The sequence below is a fragment of the Leucopleurus acutus genome (assembly GCF_964270905.1).
Source record: "Leucopleurus acutus genome assembly, chromosome: 5".
NCBI classification, from domain to species: domain Eukaryota; kingdom Metazoa; phylum Chordata; class Mammalia; order Artiodactyla; family Delphinidae; genus Leucopleurus; species Leucopleurus acutus.
Genome location: NC_139147.1, coordinates 74,371,730 through 74,396,786, shown reverse-complemented (window position 1 = coordinate 74,396,786; position 25,057 = coordinate 74,371,730). Strand labels below are relative to the sequence as shown.

General features: G+C 51.8%; 2 protein-coding genes across 5 annotated transcripts; both read right to left on the bottom strand.

Moving 5' to 3' along the window:
* Positions 1-7,676: 7,676 nt before the first annotated feature.
* Positions 7,677-18,000, bottom strand: CPN2 (carboxypeptidase N subunit 2). 4 transcript variants are annotated; one of them, XM_082839992.1, is made up of 3 exons: positions 17,901-17,983; positions 10,380-10,672; positions 7,677-9,578 (listed from the first exon to the last, which is right to left on the bottom strand). In XM_082839992.1, exon 3 carries the CDS (start codon positions 9,567-9,569, stop codon positions 7,953-7,955), a length of 1,617 nt encoding a protein of 538 aa, XP_082696118.1. In that variant the 5' UTR covers positions 9,570-9,578; positions 10,380-10,672; positions 17,901-17,983; the 3' UTR covers positions 7,677-7,952. The 4 variants fall into 4 exon arrangements, with proteins under 4 accessions (XP_082696118.1, XP_082696119.1, XP_082696117.1 ...); XM_082839993.1 differs by having other exon boundaries at positions 10,581-10,672; XM_082839991.1 differs by lacking the exon at positions 10,380-10,672 and having other exon boundaries at positions 17,901-18,000.
* A 4,860-nt stretch (positions 18,001-22,860) lies between these two features.
* LRRC15 (leucine rich repeat containing 15) lies at positions 22,861-24,573 on the bottom strand (the record flags this gene model as incomplete). Its single annotated transcript, XM_082839119.1, has 1 exon — positions 22,861-24,573. One exon carries the CDS (start codon positions 24,571-24,573, stop codon positions 22,861-22,863), a length of 1,713 nt encoding a protein of 570 aa, XP_082695245.1.
* Between the last annotated feature and the right edge of the window lie 484 nt (positions 24,574-25,057).

Genomic DNA, 25,057 nt, shown 5'->3' with positions numbered 1-25,057 from the left:
TGCAACCCCTGTCCCCCACTGGTGGTACCTTCAGCCCCTACCAAAGACACTAGTGAACCCCCGCCCACCACAAATACTGACCCCCACGCTGGCACCCCCATCTCCTGGGCCGCCAGCCCCTGGCTGCTTTCCTGTAGCCCCTCCCCAGACCCCTCCCTGTCAATGCTGATGGTGCCTTCCTGCCCTGGCCTGGCCCTGCCCCTGCCCTCTGCTGCCCAGAGGATGGATCTTAACCTTCCTCCTCGTACCCTCCCTCCCCTCCCCCTCCGGCTGCCATAGGGACAAAATTACCTATATTTTGTAGAGAGAACTCTATATTAGTAGGGGATGCAGGCTGGGTCCCTGCTGCTTGTATAAATTATACAGACCATGAAACAAAGCTGAGTTTCCTCCTGTGTGCTGGACTGGCCCAAAGAAGACAGAACATGGGAGCCACCCAGGAAGGTTGCTCTCCAAATTCATCACTTCCAGCTCAAGGAGTTTCCAGAAAAAAAATTCAGTCCCATTGTGCTGAATGTTCAGTTCAACGTGGGACACTAGATTGTCCCGAATCCTGAGCGGTGGTATCCAATCCTGGTCTCTACTAGCAGAAGGGCTTCCGTGGGACAGTCTCTGAAAGGCTTTCCTGGGAAGGGCAAAGACCTCTCTCAACCATGGACACAAAAGTCAGCTGGAGCCTGGTCCCTTGAGCAGGAAGAAAATGTCAGTATTACTCCAGAACCATTTCTCTAATTAGCAAGGTCATCAAACAGTCTCTTCTCCTCATTCCTTTGTCGTTCTCAGGACCGAGTTTCTGCTTCTGCAGCTGACAAGATGAGGCCCCATGAAGCTTCCAGCCTGAGCACACCAGCCTTCCAGACCATCAGCACACCTGCTTCAAAGGCCTTATAGGCAAATGCCACCTTTTTCAGCCTCGCAGGGTCATTAGTGCTCCCCACTCCACAAAAGGAATGTCTTTGACCGTGAAGGATCTCTCTATGAAGGCTGACCCCAGAGTCTCTGGAATTGCTATGAAATCCAGCTTGACGAGGAAGGCCTGGCAAGGCTGCTGTTGGGATAATCCATCCTACAGGAGTGGAACCAAAGCACACAGGCAGGCCAGCCGCATAGTATGAGGAAGAAATAAAACGACCCCTGGTGTCAGCCATGGAGGGAACCTATCTGATGACGGCATCAGGAAAATGGCTTCTCTACCTACCAGGGGGGCCTCTGGCCCAGAGCCCAGCCCTGCGGGAAGGCGGTCAGGTCTACACTCCACACTTGTGGTCCATCCACAGCAGGAGGAGGGCACATCCTTCATGAGGGCTCCCAACCATGGTTTCTATGAAGACCACACCCTGCGAGAAGCAGCTGCTTATGAGAAGTTGTGACTGGGGAGGGTTACACTGGAGCTGGGATGACTGAAGGGCTGGGATGATTGAGGAGATGGGAAAGCTGCTTCCATTTCTGAAGGTCACTGTAGGGACAGGAGTGTCCACTTGGCCAGGCCAGCGGGGAGGCCCATTTGGACAGTGGGAGCTGCCCAGGGAAGGTGGGCTGTGTCAGGAGACAGTGAGCTGACCATCACTGGTCACAACCAGTAGGCAGCTCCTGAGGGGCCAGCCTGGAAGGCCCCGATGGCACTCTGCATGTCGAGGGCCCGAGGGCCCAGAGCTCTGAGAGCTTAGACTCTGGCTGGGCCCTGCTGCAGGTGCCCAGCATCCCCAAAGCCGGGTGAGCCTACCTTGGAGGGCCGGGGCAGGAGGTGGGACCTTCCACACACCCACCTGAAGAGGACGTCAGTGCTCAAAACTTTCAGCCCCTGGTTACCAGATGAAGATTCAAGGGCCCAGGGAGGGCAAATAACTTGCTCACAATCGCAGAGCAAGGTTGAGACAGAGCGGATGCCACAAATGAGGCTTCCTCATCTTTTCTCTCTCTCCAAAGGCAGCTTGAATCTCTACTCCCTTTTACAAAGCTTCTCTGCAACAGGGAAATGAGAGGTACCATCACACGGTGTGGGAAAGGCGGCCACAGTCTCTGCCTGTGGGGAAAAGGAGCCAGGAAATAACTTCAAGACCTCCACTGACAGAGACTGTGATGGTTCATTTTACGTATCAGCTTGACTAAGGGATGCCCAGATAGCTGGTGAAACACTGTTTCTGGGTGTGTCTATGAGGATGTTTCCAGAAGAGATTAGCATTTGAATCCATAGACTGGGTAAAGATGGCCCTCACCAATGCAGGTGGGCACCATCCAATCCACTGAGGGCCTGAGCGGAACATAACGGTGGAGGGAGGGCCAATTTGCCCTTTCGCTTGAGTTGCGACATCTGTCTTCTCCTGCCTTTGGACATCAGAGCTCCCGGTTCTCCGGCCTTCGGACTCTGAAGCTTACAGACAGCAAATCGTGGGATCTCTCAGCCTCCATAATTGTGTGAGCCAATTCCTATAATAAATCTCCCTTCTCTCTCTCTCTCTCTCCCTCCCTCTCTCTCCCCCTCTCTCTCTCTCTCTCTCTCTCTCTCTCTCTCTCTCTCTCTCTCTCTCTGTATATATATATATCCTCCTGGTTCTGTTTCTCTGGAGACCTTGACATCTAGCTTTTGCTCCTTCTGTTACTTTGGAACAGTGGAGCTCATCACCAACAGACCCAACACCGCTTTTAAAGGAAATAAATCTTAACACCCCTTTCAGTCTCCCGAAATAAATTTCACAGATATCATCAGATCTCAAAGAGAATTTAAAAATTAAATGTTCTGACTGTCATAAGCTAGAAAGAAAAGGCAGTTTATAATAAAATAATATTCATTTTTGCGTGTAAATGCTTGGATAAGACCTCACCAGAGACTTGATGAAGTAGTTAGAGACTTTAACCTACTAGATGCTGAGTAAAGGATGAACTTAAGAGAAGTTGCTTTTCCCCTATACGCGACTTCTTGAAATAAGAGTTAAGCATTGCCAAGGGGGATTTTTTTCCAAAATCCTGAACAACTCTGAATAAAATTCCAAAGAAAATAAAGCACAGTCTTCCCAGAATATATATATATACTAACGGGCAGTCCTGGAAAAAGTGTGCAGACAACAAGGCAGAGACCGCAATTTTGAGTGTATATGAACAGAGACCATCACCGGCAGGATTTCACCCACAGCAGTGTCTGGAGGTCTGTTTGGAAGCCATGGGAGACGCAAGACAACCCACATTCGTGCTGGATTGTCCCCCCACCCTCCCCATGCGGAACATCACTGGGACAAATCTGAACGCCCGGCATGTCTAAACGCCACGAGGTGGAGGTGCACCCGGGACCTCAGCCTCCGCTCCAGCTGCTCCCTGGGCGCGGGCACGTTCCAGAATCGCAGGAAACAGAAGCTCGGCAGGAGCTGCCAGCCGGGAAGCATCCATGTGGTCATGTTGTCCCTTCTGGAGCTCCCTGGTTGTGACTTCCCGGAAAGCAGTTCTCCAAGTTGGCCACGCGGGGGCGCCCTGAGACCCGGAATCGGAACCTTTGCAGGTTTGTGAGATGTTGAACTGTCTACGGATGCAAGAGATGGAGGCAGGCCGAAAACAGTGTGAGAAAGAATTCCTTACTGCACTAGTATTGTGCGAAATTGTCTATCTGTGGCAGCACCATCCACTTTTCCAGTATCCACTGTTAGCACTGAATAATTTTGTAAATGGCGTTTCCAATCCTCCCAATAATATAATCTTGATATATAAACAGCAACGTCAACATTCTCCCAGAAACACCAATGAATACGGGTGAAACAAGTGCAATGGCCAAGAGATTGGCCAGTTCTTGCCTGCCCCGCACACGCGCGCGCGCACACACACACACACACACACACACACACACACACTTCTCTAGAAATAATAATAATAAGAGATAACATTTTTGAGAACTTACCACGTCTCATTGTTTTCGGTTCTTTCCATGAATGAATATTTTATCTTCACCAGTAGCGCTGTGAGGTGGGTAGTATTATCCCCATGATAAACAGCATGGATGAGAAAACTGAGGTGCAGAGGGTTTCAGTAACTTGCCCAAGGTTACCTTGCTAGCAAGTGGCGGGGAAGTCACTGAAGAACTGTGGAACATTCCAGGCATCAGCGCAAGGACTCCCATCTGCTGTAAGGAGGTGCTTTGGAGGCACTTAGCCACCCTCGTCCTCGTACTGCAAGAAAACAAGCCAGCGTGCACTCCGCTTATTGTTTCTCCAAAATCTGAGAGCACTGAGGATGATAAAATAAAACCAACCAACCAACAAAAAAAAACCTATGAGGTATTATGGGACACAGTGTTGTGGCTTATTTTGTTCATGAATTCACCCCAAGCATTACATCAGGTGGGTCTGATAAGGTGAGCATTTGCTCCACAACCCTGGGGCAGCTACAGATAGTGGGAAGACCTAGAACTGGACAAAATCGAGCCCTGAGTTTTCAAGCCTGGCTAAGCATTAGAATCACTGGGGATGTTTTGTGTGTGTGTGTGCGTGTGTGTGTGTGTGTGTGTGTGTGTGTGTGTGTGTGTTTAAACTGATATCTGGGTCTCCCTAGGCCAGTTGAATCATCATCTCTGGAAGTGGGGCCCTGTTGTCTTTTATAACTTCCCACAGGTGATTCTAGGATTCAGTCAGCATTGAGAACCAACTTCCTCTGGCCCAGAGAGGAGCCATGCTTTGCCAAAAGCCAAATGTTAAGGAAGGGGGAGCCAAGTGTCCTGATTTCTTTCCAGAGCCCATCAAAAGCTCTACTGCTGCCCCAGACTGGGCCCACCTCACAAGGAAACAGGCAGCAGGACCGAGGGCCCTGGGTGCACAGCACACTCAGAGCTGCCTCTTTGTCTGCGTACCTCGGTCTGGGGGGATGCTCAGCGCCCCCTGCTTCCTGTCAGCTCCAACCTGAAGACCCTAGCAGCCCTCAGTAGTCAGGACCTGCACCACTGCAGGCTCAGGCCTGGCCTCCCTGGCCCTGAAGAGAACCCCTGAACCCTCACCTCTGCCCCCATTGTTTCCCTACTTTCATCAGATGGTTGGGTCACCAAATAATATACCCAATTAAATAAACTACAAATCGCTTTTTTAGTATAAATATGTCCCTAGCATCATGTTTGTGCTTATTTGTAAATCTGGCAACCCTACCCAAAGGGCACAGTGACTCTGATCTCGTCCAACCAACTTGAAAGGGCCAGCAAGCAGCTTGCCCTGTCAGCCGGTGCTCTTTCCACAGCACCATTCAGCACAGAGAAAAATTATTATATCTTAACCTAACAAAGAGTTCTATCGGGAGGGAATATAATTAAGAGAAATGTCTGCGGGATTATCTTGTTCCTTCATCCCTGGCGGTAGACCCAGGGACTATTTGGACCAGCGGCTCTAGTTCAGACGGGCATCCATCTGATGGAGATTTGGGAAGCGCCTCCTGTGTGCTGGTGACCCTTTCCCCAGACAGTGGCTATCACAACCAGCTGGAAGCTAGCAGCCACGGCAGCCCAGCCTTGGGCCTGGGCAGTGAAAGCACAAGCCTTGGGGGCTGGCATCACGGGACCCTCAGTCGCTCAGGGCCTCCTCCTTTCTGGGGAAGCAACGTTCCCCAACCTTGGAGGACCTGGTCAGGATTATTCTTAAGCCAGAGGCTTTTGGGAACTGAACCAAATGAATCTGGGAGACAGCCTGTTCCTTTGGCACAGCTGCCAAACTACCTTCCATCACCTTAGAATTTAACTGGTATCACACTCAGGAAGCATGTCTTTTTAAAAGGGCGTCACTGGACACGAGGGTGAAGTTGTACTTCCTTGTCTAAAGCTGGCATCTTTCTCCTCCCTTTCCCCAAAACCGCCCCTGCCCTTGGTCGATGGCTTCACGGTCCTCCCTGTCTCCCAGGAGAGAAAATTGAGAGTCACCCCAGGTTTCTCCCTCCCCCCATCTTCCAGCCCCACCCACTGGACCCCTGACTCCCTCACCAAACCCTTTCTTTGCCTCAGGCTTGCTCGTGTCCTTGAAGGGGTGGCTGCACCAGCCAGCGGTACCTGGAGGCTCCCCTGTGCCCATAATCCAGCTTTCTAATTTCCATGGGATTAATAGGTATGAAGTGATACCTATACTGTTTGAATTTGCATTTCTGTAATTATTTCAGTCTTTTAATCCATCTGTGTATGTGCTGTTCGGATGCTGAAAACTTTTCATTCTATTTCCTTGGCATCCTTGAGCTGTTAGCTCAGCTCTTAGCTCAAGCCAAGCAAGAATCCTTACTGTTTTCCCTGTCTCTTGATCTCCTCAAACTTCACAGGCAGGAGCATGACCCTCCTCTGCATAAAGTCCTTCAGTAACAGCTGGGCGTTCATAATGAACACGTGAACTCCCTGGGCCTGTCAAGGCTCCAGCTACCTTTCAGCCTTACTTATCTCCCCATCTCCTCTCCCACCTGTAGCCTGCTCCAGAGGCCATGGCCCTGTCCTCACCCACTTGCCCGTCTCCATCCCTTGACTCACACGCTTCTTGCACAATCTCAAGGCCCAGGGATCAAATGCAGCTTCCCGAGGTCTGTGCTCACCCAGACATCCACCTCCCCTGAACTCCCCAGCACCTTCTCGGTGCCCACCCCGTCTTACTTATGTTTTCATCCCATGCATCCTTTTCTGATCTCTCCACCAGACTATGAGCCCCTGGAGGGCCTGCTGTGCATCTGATTTATTTCTCCCTCCCCTACCCCAGCACTTCACCCAAGCCAGTCCGCACCGCAGGCTGGGAAACCAGGAAGGGGGCTGGGTCACGGTTCAATCCAGGGAGACAAAGAGCTTCCCTGGGCTGGGAACGGAAAGGAGAAATGGACAGAGCGGCGCTCAGAAGCATTCAGTGACTGGTTGGCCAAGAGGAATAAGGGGAGGAGAGATTGAAGACCACTCCCAGCTCCTGGGCTTGGCGATTTGCTGGGACCCAGGAGGAGCTGGGGTCGGAGTCTGGTTTGGACGTGTTTGTGGCCGTCACGATAAAACACGGGGCTGCAGGCAGAGCAGGCGGATGTCTCATCATGGAGCCAGAAACCCGAGTCCGAGATTTGGCTCAGGTCTTTGGAGATTTGAGGTCATCAGCGTAGAGGCGGCATCTGACCCCAAGGGCCTGCACAGGGATTACCCAGGGAGCCTGAATGACAGCCAGCCCCGAGGAGACCAGCGTGCAAGTGGTGACTGGGTAAAACGGGGAGGGCAGCTGGGCTTGGGTAAGAGGGCGGTGTCCACAGAACCAAGAGAGGACCATTTCAGTGAGTGAGCAGCCCACAGAGGCCGACACTTACAACTGAAGGGCGTCGGTCCCAGCCACCCAGCTCCCTCCTCCCCCCTCCCCTCAGGGAGCAGCCATCCCATGGCTGAGAAGGCAAAGCGTTTCCCCTCCAGAGCCCCTGTCACCTGACTTCTCCTGGAAGCGCTGGAGGCGGGGCACAAACGGCATGAGTCCCCTGAACGTGGAGTCAGAGCCCCGCCCCTCATCTTTCTGGTCACCTCTGCTTTTATCCTCTCCCCTATTTGTCTTTATCAATTAAAACCACAGTTCCAGGCAGAGAAATAGAAACAGACATTGGCTTTGAACTGGACGTCAAGAGCGGGTGGCCTCCACTTTGCGGAAATGGAGCAGTGGTAAGAGGGTATCTCAGGGTGGGGATGAGATTAGGGTGGGTGTTCAATAACAGAAAAACACCAGGGCAACGCCAGCAGTTTATTCTCTGGACCACGATGCAGATTTAACGGATGCTTTGCAAAGCTTGAGGAAGGCCCTGTTAGGTCTCAGACTCAGAGACTGGGGGGATGAAGGAGGAAGGGGCGGCGGAGACTCGGGGGGTGAGCCCCCCCACACTCCCCCCGGGGAGATGCAGCCCCATCCCGTGCATCTGAAGAACGAAAGCTTCAGCTCCCCTCGCCGGCTTCGCCTGGCCGGGCCCGGAGGCTGTCTGCCCAGGCTCCCAGCCCATCTGCTCTGCACCTAGGGCTCCCCTGCCAGAGCCTCGATCGACACAGTGACCCTCACAGAGCCGCAGCTGGACTTCAAGTCCCACTCCTGACTGCCATTGAACGTCAGTCCCGGGGAGGCCGAGCCCTGCCTGGGAGACAGCTGGACGTTCAGCCAGCGACACCGGGCCTCGCCACAAGCCAGCACCACGGTGCCCTCGGGGTTGCTGTAGATGCAACCCAGATCCCAGCCACCCCCTGGCTCCCTGTCCTCCGGCCCCGGGGCCTGGAAGCCCAGGTGGTCCTGGGTGACCGGGCACACCAGCTGCTCCTCCCTCAGGGCGGGCACCACCTGACCCTTCAGGTAGGCGGGGCCGGCACAGTAGGTCTGGCTGTTGAAGAGCCGGTCGCTATACTGGTACAGCCACCCGAAGAGATAGGCCAGGTGGCAGTCGCACTGCCAGGGGTTGCCGTGCAGGGCCAGGTTGAACAGGTTGTAATTGGTGTCAAAGATGCCCTGGGGGAGCGTGGTTAGGAGGTTCCTGGAAAGGCTGAGCACCTCAAGCATGGACAGGTTCTGGAAGAGGGCTGGGTGCAGGGCCGTCAGGTTGTTGCTGCCCAGATAGAGCTTGACCAGCCCCTCAAGGCCCCTGAAGACGCCAGCCGGCAGATGGGTGAGGGCGTTGTGCGAGAGCGTGAGGGACCCGAGGCTGGACAGGTTGGCAAAGGCTCCCTCGGGGATGGTCTCCAGCTGGTTGTGGGACAGGGACAGGCTGACCAGGCCCGGGGAATGGGCGAAGAGGCTGGCGGGCAGCGTCCGCAGTGCATTGCCCTGCAAGCTCAGGAAGGTCAGGTTGCCCAGGGAGGAGAAGATGGACCGGGGCAGGTGGCTGATGGTGTTGCGCTGCAGCCATAGCTTCTCCAGGCGGGACAGCCCCGCGAACGCTTGCGCGGGCAGCTCGGAAATGGAGTTGCCGTCCAGGAAGAGTTCCCGCAGGCTGCCCAGGGGGCTGAACAGCCCTTGGGGCAGGCCGGCCAGTGCGTTGTTGCTCAGCCTCAGGGTCTGCAGGCTGCAGAGGGGGGTGAACAGCTCCTCGGGCAGCTGGGCTAGGAGGTTCTGAGCGAGGTTGAGGGTCTTCAGATGTCTCAGAGGCTGGAAGAGCCTCCCGGGCAGCGTCTGGAGCCGATTGCCCTGCAGCTGGAGGGACTCCAGGACATCCATGTGCTGGAAGAGGCCCTCGGGCAGAGCCTCCAGCATGTTGAAGTTGAGGGTGAACTTGCCCAGCGAGGTCAGGTTGGAGAAGATGTCAGTGCTGAGGTTGGAGAAGGCACCGCCAGTGATCTCCAGGTCCTGGAGCCCCGGCAGCCCCCCGAAGGCATCCGGCCCAAAGTGGCACACCTGGGTGTTGAGGAAGACCACCTTGGTCAGGTTGGGGCTGCCACTGAAGGTCCTGGCTCCCACCTCGGTGAATGAGGTCTCCACGAAGATGATGTCTGTGGCGTGTGGCGGGATGTCCAGCGGGATGGCGGCCAACTCCTCGTCGGAGCAAAAGACCTCCCGGATGAAGCAGTCACACCCCTTGGGGCAGGGCTGGGTAGGCGTGGCCAGGAGCAAGAGGCAGGCCCAGCGCAGCCAGGCTCTGGGCAGCATCTCCTAGATCTGAGTGGGAAGCGAAAACAGAAGTGGCACCTTCGTCAAGGGCAGGCAGCCCGGTGACCGGCACACTGGTCAGAGAGCCAGGAGATGGGAAGCTAGTTTATGTTTCTAATAGTTGTTTTCATACCACCTCACAGCAGCCTTGCAAGGTCAATAGGACCAGAGTTCTAACCTTCTGACAGCAAGGGTGTCTCGTGGCCAGTCCACAGTCCCACCCTGCAGGTTAGTGGCAGGACCAAGACCCTGGTCTCGTGGACCTGACGTGTTCTTTCCTGATTGGAGAAAGAGGTGGGACCGAGACCAAAAGGCATGGAACAGGGGTATAAAAGGAGACCATGGGTACTGTGGAATTTTTAAGATAATATGTAAAGTATGGGCAGATTATTCCTGAGTTGGAAAGTCTTTTAACCGTAACTCTTCCTGAGTTTTCGAATCTCAGCACATTGCAGAGCCTAATTATGAGGAGATCTTACCCTCAGCTCTTTGCACCGCTGAGGCTGAGAGCAGACACAGGGACAAGACGGGCTCTTATCTTGGAATGAGTCCGCCTTCTCTTCAGTGCTGCTGCCAAAACGGTCCCCTCCTGCCCGCCACCCCTATCACCAGCCTGGAGCCCACGGAACTTTCCAACACTGTGTGGACAGGTGGGTCCCAGATGAGGGGATTCCACAGACCTGTAGGTTTTTGTTTTAAATAAGGGAAGGGGACCAAGTTTTTAGTTCACTAAATATTAAATTTTTTTAATGCCAGCATCTACCATAGGTCACGAATTGGTGACACAGCTGACAAGCACATTTTACTTACCACTCAGTCTTTTTTATGTCTGAACCACTAGCCGGCATGTAGAAACTGAGAAATAGCACATTAAATGTTTCCGGACTTCAGGATGATTTAGGGACATTGGGTTCACATTCCCACATAACGAGATCAACGGGGTCTTAATTGTCCCATTAGGGGGTCTGTACCCCCCACACCTCTACTGCTCCCACCCACGTCATCATTTACATGGCTTCTAGTGGTTCGAGTTCCATGAGTTGGAATACCAGCTCCATCACGTTCTCGCTATGTGACCTTGGGCTGTGCTTCAATTTTCTTATCTGTAAAATGACGATAATATTAGTGCTAACCTTGTTGGGGTAATTGCAGGATTAAATGAGTAAATAGAGGTAAAATTCTTAGAACAGTGTCTGACATAGTGTGAGCAATTAATAAGCTATGTTAACCATTGTTAAAGGTTGCAAACCACCGTCATTACAGAAAAGATTATTTGAACATGAAAGAAGTAGGAAGAACAAAATGCCCTTTAGCTAGAATATATTTAGCTTTAAAGAAAGAAAGAAGACAGACGGAAAGAAGGAAAGTCAGAAAGAAAGGGAAAATTCTCATGCAATATAATCATAATTTTTCTCAATTTACCTGTCCTCAACAAGAACTCAGCTGGCTCCCTGTTGGGGAATCTTGGCCCCAAGCACCCTTTCTGCACCCTGCCTCTCTGCTGCTCTCTGCTGGCTGCTTCCTCCATCGCAAGATTCAGCTTCAGCCAAAAGGCTCCACATGCAAGCACGGTGCTTACAAAAAGGCCCCTGTACCCTCTTCCCATTCAGACGCTCAATAACTCTCAGTTTTTCCAGGAATTTTTCTGCCTAATCAATACAGAAGGAACAATTTCTCCCTGAAAAAGCGCTGCCGCTCCCTTGAGGCTCCTCTGATGGCCTCATAGGTAAGCCACAGGAGGTGGATTAAACGCCATGGTTGGGAAGGTCTCTAACAGTGAGGGTCTTGCTGCCACTCAGGACACACTAGGGAAAAGGGCAAGCCTCCTGGTCCTGCCATCCCATAGACCAGCATTACAGAGTTCAGCTTTAGCGTGAGACTTTATTCTCTTGAGATTGTATGCACAGAATACAGATAAGAAGAAGAGGGCCTGGCTGAAGAAGGATGACGTAGCCATGGTCCCACCCATACCTGCTGCCTGGGCTGTCCCTAGGCTCCTACACGAAACCCCTGGTCATCCTGACAGAAGCCTTCTCTGACTCCTGATATGTTTCTCTATCTTAGCACCTGGCATCGTCCTCCAGATGACGGGTTCTCACAGCTGTCCTTTCTGCGAGAAGGTGGGTGTGGTCCTCTCTACGCTCGTGTTGATTCATGATAGGGTCTGTTGAACTGAACCGTCCGTGGCTGAGATGAGGAGCTTGAGAGGCAGAGCTGCCCTTCCCTGGAATGATTCCAGCCCGGAGTGAATGACCGTAGTCAGGCGTGAGCACGGCCTTGAGCCCTCCCTCCTCCTTCCCCCACCTAGAGTAAGAGAGGAGCAATTCCTATTTGTAAAGCGCCATAATATTATCAACATGCCAGCCCCCTTCCTGCTAACCCCTTTGGTCCTTGGTTCTCAAAGGCAGTTTCCAGAAGAAATCCCACTAGAAGGGACATGAGGACCCTAGGGACCATCTGGCCAGCCTCATTGAGAGGGTGAGGCCAGGCCCCCAGGTGTCTGCAGTGGGGCCTGGGTTAGAACCCAGATCTCCTGGTTTCCTTGATCACTCCTGCTGGGAGAGCTGGGACCAAAGCAAGAGGGGCAGGCGAAAGGAAAAGCCTCATGGGGACACTGTGCCTCACCCGCCCCTGCTGTACCTCTAACTTCTAACCCAATGTCACTTGGAAATAATATGCTTTAGAAGCAGTCTACAGATTCAATGCAATCCCTATCATATTACCAATGGCAGTTTTTACAGAACTAGAACAAAAATCTTAAAATTTGCATGGACACACAAAAGACCCCGAATAGCCAAAGCAATCTTAGGGAAAAAAATGGAGCTGGAGGAATCAGACTCCCTGACTGCAGACTATACTACAAAGCTACAGTAATCAAAACAATATGGTACTGGCACAAAAACAGAAATATAGATCAATGGAACAGGATAGAAAGCCCAGAGATAAACCCATACACCTACGGTCAACTAATCTATGACACAGGAGGCAAGGATATACAATGGAGAAAAGACAGTCTCTTCAATAAGTGGTGCTGGGAAAACTGGGCAGCTACATGTAAATGAATGAAATTAGAACACTCCCTAACACCACACACAAAAATAAACTCAAAATGGATTAAAGACCTAAATGTAAGACCAGACACTATAAAACTCTTGGCGGAAAACATAGGAAGAACACTCTTTGACATAAATCACAGCAAGATCTTCTTTGACCCACCTCCTAGAGTAATGGACAGAAAAACAAAAATAAACAAATGGGACCTAATGAAACTTAAAAGCTTTTGCACAGCAAAGGAAACTATAAACAAGACAAAAAGACAACCCTCAGAATGGAAGAAAATATTTGCAAATGAATTAACGGACAAAGGATTAATCTCCAAAATATATAAACAGCTCATGCAGCTCAATAGTAAAAAAACAACCTAATCAAAAAATGGGCAGAAGACCTAAATAAACATTTATCCAAAGAAGACATACAGATGGCCAAGCAGCACATGAAAAGCTGCTCAACATCACTAATTATTAGAGAAATGCTAATCAAAACTACCATGAGGTATCACCTCACACCAGTTAGAATGGGCATCATCAGAAAATCTACAAACAACAAATGCTGGAGAGGGTGTGGAGAAAAGGAAACCTTCTTGCACTGTTGGTGGGAATATAAATTGATACATCCACTATGGAGAACAGTATGGAGGTTCCTTAAAAAACTAAAAGTAGGGCTTCCCTTGTGGCGCAGTGGTTGAGAGTCCGCCTGCCGATGCAGGGGACATGAGTTTGTGCCCCGGTCCGGGAAGATCCCACGTGCCGTGGAGCGGCTAGGCCTGAGAGCCATGGCCGCTGAGCCTGCGCATCTAGAGCCTGTGCTCCGCAACGGGAGAGGCCACAACAGTGAAAGGCCCACGTACCGCAAAAAACCAAAACAAACTAAAAGTAGAACTACCATATGACCCAGCATATACACAGAGAAAACCATAATTCAAAAAGACACATGCACCCCAATGTTCACTGCAACACTATTTACAATAGCCAGGTCATGGAAGCAACCTAAGTGCCCATCAACAGACGAATGGATAAAGAAGATGTGGTAAATATATACAATGGAATACTACTCAGCCATAAAAAGGAATGAAATTGGGTCATTTGTAGAGATGTGGATGGACCTAGAGACTGTCATACAGAGTGAAGTAAGTCAGAAAGAGGAAAACAAATATCGTATATTAACGCATATATGTGGAATCTAGAAAAATGGTACAAATGAACTGGTTTGCAAGGCAGAAATTGAGACACAGATGTAGAGAACAAATATATGGACACCAAGGTGGGAAAGCGGGGGCAGGGGGTGGTGGTGGGATGAATTGGGAGATTGGGACTTACATATATACACTAATATGTATAAAATAGATAACTAATAAAAAAATTGTAGTTATACAGAAAAAAAAAAGAAATAATATACTTTAGAATTTTCCAACAAAGGGATGTAACTGGAGAATTCAGGACTTGAGTCAAAACTATGGCATCAATGGCACAGAAAATCAAGTGTAGAGAAATCATCTTAGGCTCAGGCAGTGGTTGGTGGGAGAGGTGGGTGGAGCTTCTCTGGTGTGGGGGGCTGAGCTAGGGGGCGAGACCCACCTGCCAGCTCCCAAAGCTCTCACACCTACATCTTGATCCTCAGAGCACATCGAGAAGTTTCCAGGACAGGGAAACAGGGGGACCCAGAGCTACAGCAACGGGTCTAAGGGCACACGACTAAGAAGTGTGGGGCTAGGATCTGTCCTGATGGCCTGAGCTGTCAGCAAGGTGCTTGCAGCAACACCACAAGCCTTCTGGAACAGGAAGACCCATGCTCACATTTTCAGGACCCAAGGTGAACATACACAAGGGACCTTGTCTACCGCCTGTCCCCTTCTCTTCCCACCGGCCTCTCTCCGGTACTCTGAGTAGAGATCCCTCGCACAGCTGTGTCCCCGCACCTCACAAGCCTAAGGGAACGCACTTCTGTGACGGGGTCAACCTAGAGAAGATGGACCTCGGGAGGCATGCCACACAAGCCCTGGGTCCTGGGTACCTGAATCAGGATTTGAGATGGGGACACAGCCTCCAGATGGGCATGTCCCTTTGATCATGCAAACTTCTCACCCCTTGGGGGTGTCATGGTGGGAGGGGAACCAGAACAGGGCCTCTAAAGTTCAGTGCAAGACCCTCTTGTCCCAGTCCACTGGGGCAAAGGAAGTGATAGATGGTACTCACAGTGAGGGTATGGAACACTTATCATTTCCAAATGTTCCGCTCCCAGCCCAAGACTCACTCTCACATCACTCTAGAATGGCTAAGAGTTTGTGCTGTGGTGTCAGAGAGTCTGGGTTCAAATCTTGTCTCCATCCCTTACTAGCTGTGTGGCTTTGGCTGAATTACTTAACCTCTCCGTGCTTCAATTTCCTCACCTTCAAAACGGCAAGGTTCAATACTACCTTCCTCAAGGGGTGGTTCCGAAGGGTGAATGAGAAAATGCATCGAAGACTCCAAACCCAGAGCCGTGTACACAGGGAGCACTCAGCTACATCAGCGCAGGCCAGCCCCAGCTCTGTGGTAAAGCAGTCGCAGGAGTCAGCTAAGGAAAGACTGGTGAGCTCATTCAAGCACCTCATTTACGGGCCAGCCAGCTGTCTCGCTACAGCACCTTCTGGCTCTTCTGGCCAAGGGAAACGGGTCATTGTTTTGTCCCTGGTTTAGTGGAGCTCAGATTCTGATGTGGCCAGGATGCCCTGGACTTGGGCCTCTTCCCCGAGCCACCCTCAAGAGGAGGTCTCCACAGGCTCTGGAGACCGGGAGCATCCCCGCCTAGGTACCGTGGAGGACGGCAGCAGAGGGGACAGTGGGGCGGCAGCCAGAAGATTCCAACTCGTCATCTAAGAAACCACCTCTGCATTTGCGCAGAGACCAGCAAATGCCCACAAAAATGTTCCATGCCTTCAGCAAGCCGAGGAAGCCTGGCTTTTTGTGGATGGGGGGAGGGGTGACTGGCTGCGAATGGACTCTTTCCTCTTCTCAGATTACTTTTGGATCGGCACCTTTGTGTGTGTACCACAAGCCCATCTGTCATCCACCACAGAGCCAACCCTCACTCCTTCCAGAGGGTGATGGGAGCCCAGAGCCCAGCCCGACACCCCCAGGGGACTTGTCCCTGGACCTGGGGTATCCACGTCAGGATCTGTCTCACCAACGTGGCTGGATTTTGCCCCTCGGGCTCTAGTACATCTGCAAGCAGGAAGAGGGGCTTCCAAGGCTTATCTGGAGCCCCTGACTGCCTCACCCAAGTCTCCAGGACCCCGGTCTCCTTTCCTCTCAATCAGGGAAGTAAGCCAAGTGGCTGAGGCAGTGGGACCTGCGCTGGCTCCCTTCCCAGCCAGCCCGCCCTCCCCACCCTCCCTGCTGCCCAGGGTGTCCCAAGCAGTGAAGTAATCCCTCAGAGTCCCAGTTTCCGCATTTGTAGATTGAGAACAATCGTGAGAATCATGATAATAATAATAACACCCGCATTACTGCACATTAGGGTCATCGTGGCAATTAAATGAAACAACTGGCCATGGGTTTATGATACTCTGATATAATAAATTTATATTTGGTCTTCCTGGTTCCTGGCACAGAGCTCCAAAAACGCTTGGAATATCCTGAGTGATAAGAGGAACATCTTTTGTTATTCGTAATAAGCTCCTTTCAACCCCCACCTGAGTTTATGTCACTGAAGTGACTTTGATGGTCCCCTAGAGAGCTTCAGACGGTACACAAAATATTTGCAGTGGTTATCTCTGAAGAACAGAATTAATTGCAGGTGATTTTAATTTTTTCCTTTGGCTTAATAATGTATTTTCAACTTTTAAAAATAATAAATAGGTGTCACTGTTGTAATAAGGTTGAAAGTTATTATAAAAATAATGTAGGGAATTCCCGGGCAGTCCAGTGGGCACAGGTTCGATCCCTGGTCAGGGAACTAAGATCCTGCATGCTGCACAGCACGGCCAAAAAAATTAAACAATTAAAAAAACTTTTTAGATCATGTAAAACACACAGCACAGTTCCGAGGACCTAACAGGGGCTTCCTTGATTCCTTTCCTTCCTTGCAATTACACTGCAGAGGCGCAAGGAAACTTCATCCACTGCCATAGCTTCCTGAAGGGAACTAACATTCTGAAATAGGAGGTTGTGAAGCGGGCACTGTCCTTTCTCCAAATGCTCCCCATGGGCCCCACCTCTAGCCCTCTCTTAGGCAGCCCCCTCCACTAGAATGCCCTTGCTGACCTTTCCCTGTTGCTACCTGTCCCCATTCTCCCTATCCTCCAGGCCAGCACGTCACATGTCCCCTGGGAAGCCTTTCTGGACTGCGCCTCTTTTGGACCCTGCAGGGACTTGTCTTCTGTTGAACATGTGGGTCCTTCTGCTCTGCCTTCTAGTCAGTTGCGCCACCTGACTAGGAGCCCCTGGGAGGTGGTGGTCCCGTGACCGCAGCATCTCTTCCCTGGCCGTGCACCCCAGCACCTGGCCCAGGGCTGAGCCAGAGAGGTGCTCAGGCCCTGGGTGCCGAATTGAACAGGATGTATTTGTGGCTCTCGTGAGCCTGTATCCAGGGTCTTATTCTTCGTCCTGCTTCATGGATTAGGGCTCTGTCATTGCTGTGCCCTGGGTTTAAATTCTGATACGGCTCTCTACTAGCTGTGTGGGATTGGGCAAGTCACTCCCTCTCTAAGCCTCAGTTTCCCAATACCTGGTTATTACCCCATCCCTTAGTGTTAACATTAGCACTCAATTGGATGATAAATACGCTAAATGAGATGGTAAATAATAAAGGACTTAATGCAGTGCCTGGCAAATAATAAATGTTTGCGAAAACGTAGCCACATACATGTTTTATTCCTACTTTATCATCGAAACCAGGACACCTCTGAGAATAAAAGGAGAGCTCTTGATAATTATGCCAGGATGACAGGCATAAACAAGGGTGGGACCGGGAAAACCTACACATATGGTCACACTGCTTTATCCCCACCGTCCACTAGGAGTTGCCTGTGCCCAGGGACTGGGTCACCTTCATCTCAGAATTCCACACCTGCCTCCAGCCCCAGCCCAGCACCACCCTGGCTGAGTACCTCAGGGGCTTCTCCTGCCCGGGCAAGGGGACACAGAAGGTGCTGCCTACATGGAGTTGGGGACATGCTCTGAAACCTGGGACAAGTGGCCAGCCCATCTCCTGCCCCCAAGCTGGGATCCCAGGCCAGATTCCTCCCACGTCCCCACAGACCCCAGAGCCCTGTAGTGACCCCAGGAAACCTACCGCGAGGGGCTCACGGTTGGGGACCAGCTGCCCTGGCTGTTCCTCAGGAGCAGAAGGACTTCTGGTGTGGTCAGTGGTCAGCCTGGACCCAGCAGTCCTGCTGCTGATCAAAGTTCCAGGCAGTGGTTCCTCCCCTCACGTGGCCTGAGCGTTCCCGGAATGTCACCAGGGTCACAGGACAGCAGAAGAGAATCTAGGCAAGGCCTCTGCAGATTACAAAATGACCCTGAACTGTTCCCATGGACGGATCCAGGTTGGGGCCAAAATCCAGCTAAGGTTATGGTTTTGGCAACTTTAGGACCCTAAGGGCAGCCATTAGGCCCTAGAAAGTTTCTGGTAAGTTGCTCTGGGCTGAGGGCTCCACATTCACATCCCCTCCAGTGCAAGGTCAGACTGACCGCAGCTGGGCAGCCGGCCACACGCACCCGTGGGCTCTCAGTGCCAGGAGAAATTCTAAGAGGGTTGTGGGTTTGCTGTCCTTTTGTGTTTGTTTCTTTATTTAATGCTTATTTAAGTTTGTAAACCCTTTCTGAGTTAAAAGGGGGAAATGATATAGGAAGGTGAATTTTGGCCCAATATGGAGAGAGAAGCTTTAACCACTGGGATTATCCAAGGATGAAAGCAGTTGCTTGAGGAGAGAGTGAACAGCCCTGAAGCTGTTCATCCAGGGGCTTCAGAACAAAGTGAAGAGTGTGTGTGTGTGTGTGTGCGTGTGTGTGCACGCGCACATGCAGGCACTTTAATGAACGCTGAGTGAACTTCACTGCCTTTCTGAGACATAGAAGAAACTCCAGCCTGGAAGTCTGGAAGCCTGGTTGTCTTGCAAGCTCAGCCACTAGTTCCCTAGGTGACTAGGGGAAATACGATTGGGACATTTCCTGTCCCAATCTTACCTTCTTCATCTATAAAATAGGTTGAACCTATTCTTAAGGCCCCTTCTGGCCACAGTGACCTATAGACATCATTGTGGTCCCCACTCACTTTCCAAAGACCTTTCCCAGCCTGGAATTGGTCTCTGTGGGGGGCCGTCCAGGTCAGCCTTGCATTCGTGTGACAAGCGTAGCATCAACAGTGAGATCCCCTAGCCAAGGCGCCCACAGTATCACACGTGTCTTGTGTATACCGTTTATTGCTGATTCTGCGCACCAAATCTGTTACAAGCAGCATCCAGGGAAGACAGACCCCCAACCTTGCCCACCAGGGCTCACACTCTATAAAACCTCGGGGGCCTAGAAAGCTCTAAACGCATCACCAAGCACCTGGGACTATTTGCAATGATTCTTTAAGCGAGGCAAAACTGATCTACTTTTGAAGGTAGCACGAAGGCAACAGGTTTGTGAGAACAATCTCTCCTTAGGTCAAGGAGAGAGCTCACACTGGGAGGAGTTTGGCCTGGAGGAGTGTCTGCCCCATGCCTCTCTGAACCACAGCGAAGACCTGCTCCCCAAGACCACCACCGGCTCCCCAGCAGCCCCGATTCAGTTCCGACTGTGGGATCTGTAGGCTGAATTCTTTGAGTGATTCATAGCTGAAGGCCGGGCTACCTCCAGTGTCTCTTTAGCAACTCTAGTTATCTAGTTATCTCTAGCTGTCTGCTCGCCACAAGCTTCCTGAGTCTGGAAATGATTCCCATCACTGCACTACACAGACATCTGTGACAATTGTATTGGTTCCCAGGAAGAGTTCTGAGAAGGGTGTTTTGCCTTTCAATTCTAACGAGGAGGAACAATGTACACTCAGCCCAACAGTTCCCTTGAGAAAAGCCAGTTTTTCTTTAACGGGTGAATGAGTTTAATTTTTTCCTGTATTCACAAAGCGTTGGATCCACACAGTACCAGGTGAGGTTCCAATGGCTAAGACTGTGGTATGGGGAGCAACAGGACGGTGACTCCCATTTTCTTTGGTTGTGCAAAGCTTAAAGAGAAGGTAAAGCCACAGCCTACTGAGTAATGTTGCGGAAGACAAGTGGTTTTAGACCCTCTCACACGTACTACTCATGCACAGGGGTGCTGTGAGGGTTAAAAAGAAAATGGCTGTTAGGTGCTTTGAAGGGTATCCATGCACAGCAAGCATTTTTGAAAAACAGTGGTTCTAATGGGCTTTTATTATCTTTCCTCCAACATTGACCCTCCACTCCAAATGGAGTACTGGCAAGGGGAACTAGAAGCCAATGAGCAAAGGGGGAAAGTGAACTCAACTTTTGGGGGACCAAGCAGCTCACTCCAGCCCCAGGAAGTGAGCAAATGCATCATCCTGTTGGAAGGGAAACTCCACCCACATTTTCTGGCAGCTCCCTGACCGGACAACGTGGTTCAGAAAGACCAAAACGCCTGCCAAGGAAGAGGAGGCCCCGTGGCTCCTTCCGGTCCATGCTGATGGGAGAAAGGAACAGGCAAGCTCAGAAGGTCAGGCAAAGGGCCCACCACCCCCACCCAGGATGCTCCTGTGGGGAGTCATCTGAGGACAGCTGCCCTCAGGCCACGTGTGATACCCTGGGCCAGAGAGGAAGATATTCCAAGGTCATGGCCAATGCCATCAATACCCAGGGGTTCTGGGTTCAGCTTGGCAGGGCACGCTGGATGAAGAGGACTCCTTCTCCCCCTCTCTGCCATCTCTGGCCCACTTGTACCCTTGCACAAGGAGACGTTGGAGCCTAGGTACAAGGAGCATCTTGGGGAATGCAGTGCCAAAGCATGCTTCCTGTCTGGAGGCGAGCAAGCCAAGCTTCCCCTTTGGGCCCCAGGATCAATATGGCAGGCCACCATCAGTGGAATGGTGCCCATGCCCCGGGTTCTGGACTCACATCATTTTGGACCCTGGCAAGCCTTGATACATGTCCGCCAGGTGCTATAAATAATTTGAAAACATTTTGGAGACCCAGATTCACCTTGGGGATACTATGTCTTTTGCCTTAACAGGCCCCATCTCTCCCAGATTCCCTGTGACAGAGAGTGAAAAGCTACAAAATGCACAAGTTCTTACACACTCATTTTGTTGGGACCTTTCAGCATCGTGCTGTTAAGGCCCAAGGGAATTTCTTATTTGTCTCGTGGGGCAGAGGGAACTAGTAAAGGCCAGTCAGGATTGAGAGCAGATTTCCAGATCCCTGTAGTGTTTGATGCAGCTCTTTCCTGGGCAGACACAGATACGGGAAATTCTCCATTTCACTGTTTCTACTTCTAAACTGGTATACCAGTTGTCCAGAGAAAGACACGCATTGTCCTGAGTGTACTTTGTTTACCAGTGTGAATATATATGTAGCAGGAAGGATGGCGAGGGCAGGCATTCATGTGACTGCAACTCTGGACCAAACAACTCAACTCCTGTAACCAGACCACAGGCAGGGAGAGGCTCCACAGAGGGCCCTGACCCAGTGTGACCTATCTGTGTACCCATGTTGCCTCCTGTGTATGAGAATGCTGAAATTCAGTGTCTAGCTGACTGTAATGTCGATGGAGAATTTTACCACAACCAGAGGGATTGCTGGGTTCCATTACACTTGGCTGTCCAATTAAAGGATCTCATCTCTGAGCTATTTCACTTTCCCAAACGGAGAGTGAAAATTAAAAACAGATATAGGCATATCATGCCCATAAAAGGCCCAGGCAGAGGAGCCTCCAATGAGCAACAGACAGCTTGTTGGCAGGGTAGGGTGTGTGGTTGCACGGGCCTCTCTAGTTGAGATGCCTCTGACCTGGCCAAGCCTGGTGCTTCAAGGTCTGGGATTTAATACAATTTCCCATCCAGGCCAGAGTGTACCTACATCTTCTCCTCCAACCCTGGCAGCTGGGCCTTTGCAAGGGCTGGCTGCAGGGGGAGGGCAGTGAGGGGCTCATCCTGACCCATGGGGAGCCAGTTCCCAGGTAAGTTCGTGCCACCTCCACAGGCCCCAGTCTCCTCCATTAAAAGCTCAGGATGGAGGATCCTGGCGATGTCTCGTTTCTTAATTTGGGTGCTGGTTACACAGGTGTGTAAAGTTTGTGAAAATCCATCAAACTATACACTATCATGCTTTTCTGTATGTATATTACACTTCCATAAAAAGTTAAAAGAGAAAAATCCTGGGGGTGAACACAAGGACCCCCAGACACCAAATTGCTTTCTCCATCCAGTACCAATAAGCTGATTTTCAAGTTTTTCTGGGGGGCGGTGAGAAATTCTACATGATTTTATTCCTTAAAGGACTGAAATTTTCAAAGCAAAGTTTGCAGTTCAGAAATATCATTCTCTAAGCGGCTAAACTTGTTGCACCGGTGCCTTTCTTCCTTTTCCAGATAAAAATCACAAGAGATGCTGAGGGTAGTCCGGCCTCCAGGACCTGAACAGCCTCATTTTTCCCTTCTCTCTTTCATAGCATCCTGAAAGCCAGGGCACTTGGCAGTTCTTAAGAGATCAGCTAAATGGTTTGAAGCCTTCTTCGAGGAGAGAAGTCACCTTGCCTTCAGGAGTAGGAAGTGAAGGGAGACCTTTCATTGAGGGGACAGGGTAGAGCCATGTCGCAAACAAGAGGAGCGAAGAAGGGGAATCAACTTACATAATACTTGGGAGCGGGGCTGTCCCGGTGGAGAACCATTGCCACAAAGTGGCAGGTGTGTAATAATTGCGTCTATAGAGGTTGGCAGGGGTACAGACGCAGGGAAGGTGGTTTTTGGAGGAGAGCTGGTGAGGCTTTAGAGGAGGGGCTTTCTTGAGAGAGGCCCAGGGATGTGAATTGGGAACACCGCAGGGTTTTTGCCACAGTGGGTTAGGTCTCCCTGTTGGTAAGAAGGCTCTGAAAGAACCTCTTCTATAGGAGAACCAGGCAGGTCAGGAAAAGGTGGGGACACCTCTCTCTCGGGGACCAGAGAGGGGGGGAGCAGGGGATGGCTCTGTGGACCCAGGGGTGGAGGCGGAACAATGAAATCCCGGATCCTCTGGGGGTCCCACGGTTCCCCAGCCCTGTCTCCAGCCTCTGCCTCTCTTAACACTCATTGGGTGCCTTCATCTGCATCAGGACTGCATGGTTCCTCTTCTTGCAGAAGCAACAGCAGATGCAGGCAGCCAGGGAGCAGGCCAGGGCGATGATGCCAATCACAATGGCAGCAATGGTCAGCCCGCTCTGGGCCTGGGTCATGCCCCCCGTGTCACGGCTATCGGTGGTCTCGATGGTGGTCAGACTGGTGAAGTCAGTGGTGGAGGAGACGCAGGTGGTGTCGGAGTAGCTGGGTGTCTCTGGGTGGGTGGACACCTCGGGGACCACTGAACCCTGGACACTGGAGACAACATTGTCATCGATGATGATGAGGGACTGGCCTCGGACATTGGCTGGGCTGAAACACACCGGGGGAGTGTCTGTCCCCAGCCTGGCCTTGTTGAGTAGGAGCCAATTGTGGAGCGGAAGGATGTCTGAGTCACACCTCCAGGGGTTGTCATAGAGCCGCAGCTCACACAGCTTCCCCAGGTGATCGAAGATGCCCAAGGGCAGGTTCTCTAGCTGGTTGTTCTGCAGCTGGATGGTCCTGAGTTCACTGGCGTTGGCGAAGATGTTGCTCGGGAGCTGTCTGAGGCGGTTGTTCTGCAGGGAGATGTTCTGCAGATTGGCCAACGTGCGGAAGACACTCCCGTCCAGCTCCTGCAGCACATTGGTGTGGAGGGACAGCTCCCGCATCTCCACCAGCCCACTGAAGGCATCCGGAGAGATGTAGCTGATCTGGTTGTGGCTGAGGACCAGGGCCTGCAACTGGCGGAGGCTGCTGAAGACATTGTCCGGGAGGGAGGCGATGTGGTTGTCATAGAGCCAAAGCTCACGCAGGTTGTGCATGGGTCCAAAGATGCCCGGAGAGAGCTCCTTCAGGGAATTCCCGAAGAGCGTGAGCCGGTTGAGCTGGGGCAGCTGCATGAAGATGCCGGAGGGCAGCTGGGAGATGTGGTTGTTGGACAGATAGAGCTTCTGGAGGTTACGGTTGTTGTGGAAGAGGCCAGGAGACAGCATACTAATCTGGTTCTGCTGCAGGGCCAGCTCCTGGAGGTTGCCAAGCCCGTCAAAACAGCCCATGGGGATGTCTGAAATCCTGTTCTCATACAGCCGGAGGACCTGGAGGTTGCTCAGGTGCTGGAAGACCCTGGGTGAGAGGTGGGTGAGGCTATTCTTGCCCAGATTCAGCTTGACGAGGCCCACCAGGTGGTCGAAGACCCCGTCGGGGATGAACTCCAGGTGGTTGCCGTGCAGCTGCAGCTCCTTGAGGTTGCTGAAGTGGGCGAAGTGAGTCGGCTGGATCTGCACCAGCTGGTTGCTGGACAAAAGGAGCGACTCTAGGTTGTCCAGGCCCTGGAAGACGCTGACGGGCAGAACCTGAAGCTTGTTGTTGGCGAGGCTGAGGTAGCGCAGCGAGCCCAGGTTACGGAAGGTACTGGGCGCGATGTGGGACAGCTCATTCTTCTCAATCCGCAGGGCGATCAGGGCTGAGACGTTGAGGAACGGGGATTCGTTGAGTTCGGTGATGTGCGTGTTGAGGATCTGCAGGCTCATGGCGTTCCAGGGCAGCGGGGTGGGTACCACCACGATGTGCGCCCCCGTGCACTCCACCTGGGAGGCCCTGGAGCAGGTGCACTCTCTAGGGCAGCCGTGGTTGGCCCAGCCCACAGCCCAGGCGTGGCAGCCCACCAGCAAAAGGAGATAATGTTTCAGCGGCATGGCCTCTGCAAGGAGAGAAAGGGCACGAGTCAGGACTGCCTCACTGACGCTTCAGCTGTTTTTAAGCCAACGTCAACCTTGGGTGCCAAACGCTGGCTTGCCTTTGAACCCCATCACCACATACGCATCTCATGCTACCTGTGGTCTTGTCTGCAGCCTCTTCGTCTTCCCCCAGGCCTTCCTATTTCCATGCCTTTGCCCAAGCCATTCGCCCGACTTGGAGGGCTCTTCATCCTCATCCAAATCTTCCCCACACTTCTAAGTCTAGCTCACAGGCAGCCACCTCCAGGAAGCTTTCCAGGATTCCATAAGTCAGCTTTAGTTACCCTCCCGTGCAGGCGATTTTCCCAACTTCCATTATGGCCTAAGCCATAGCAGCCACACATGGCATTCACTGTGTCCCCGTCTGTCTCCTTCACTAGTCAATAGGCTTTGCAAGGGCGGGGATGTTTGTGTCCCGTCCCTATGAGCTCCTTAAGTCAGG

Coding starts and splice junctions, on each gene's coding strand:
- CPN2 (XM_082839991.1), bottom strand. CDS start 9,569: ATGCTGCCCAGAGCCTGGCTGCGCTGGGCCTGCCTCTTGCTCCTGGCC.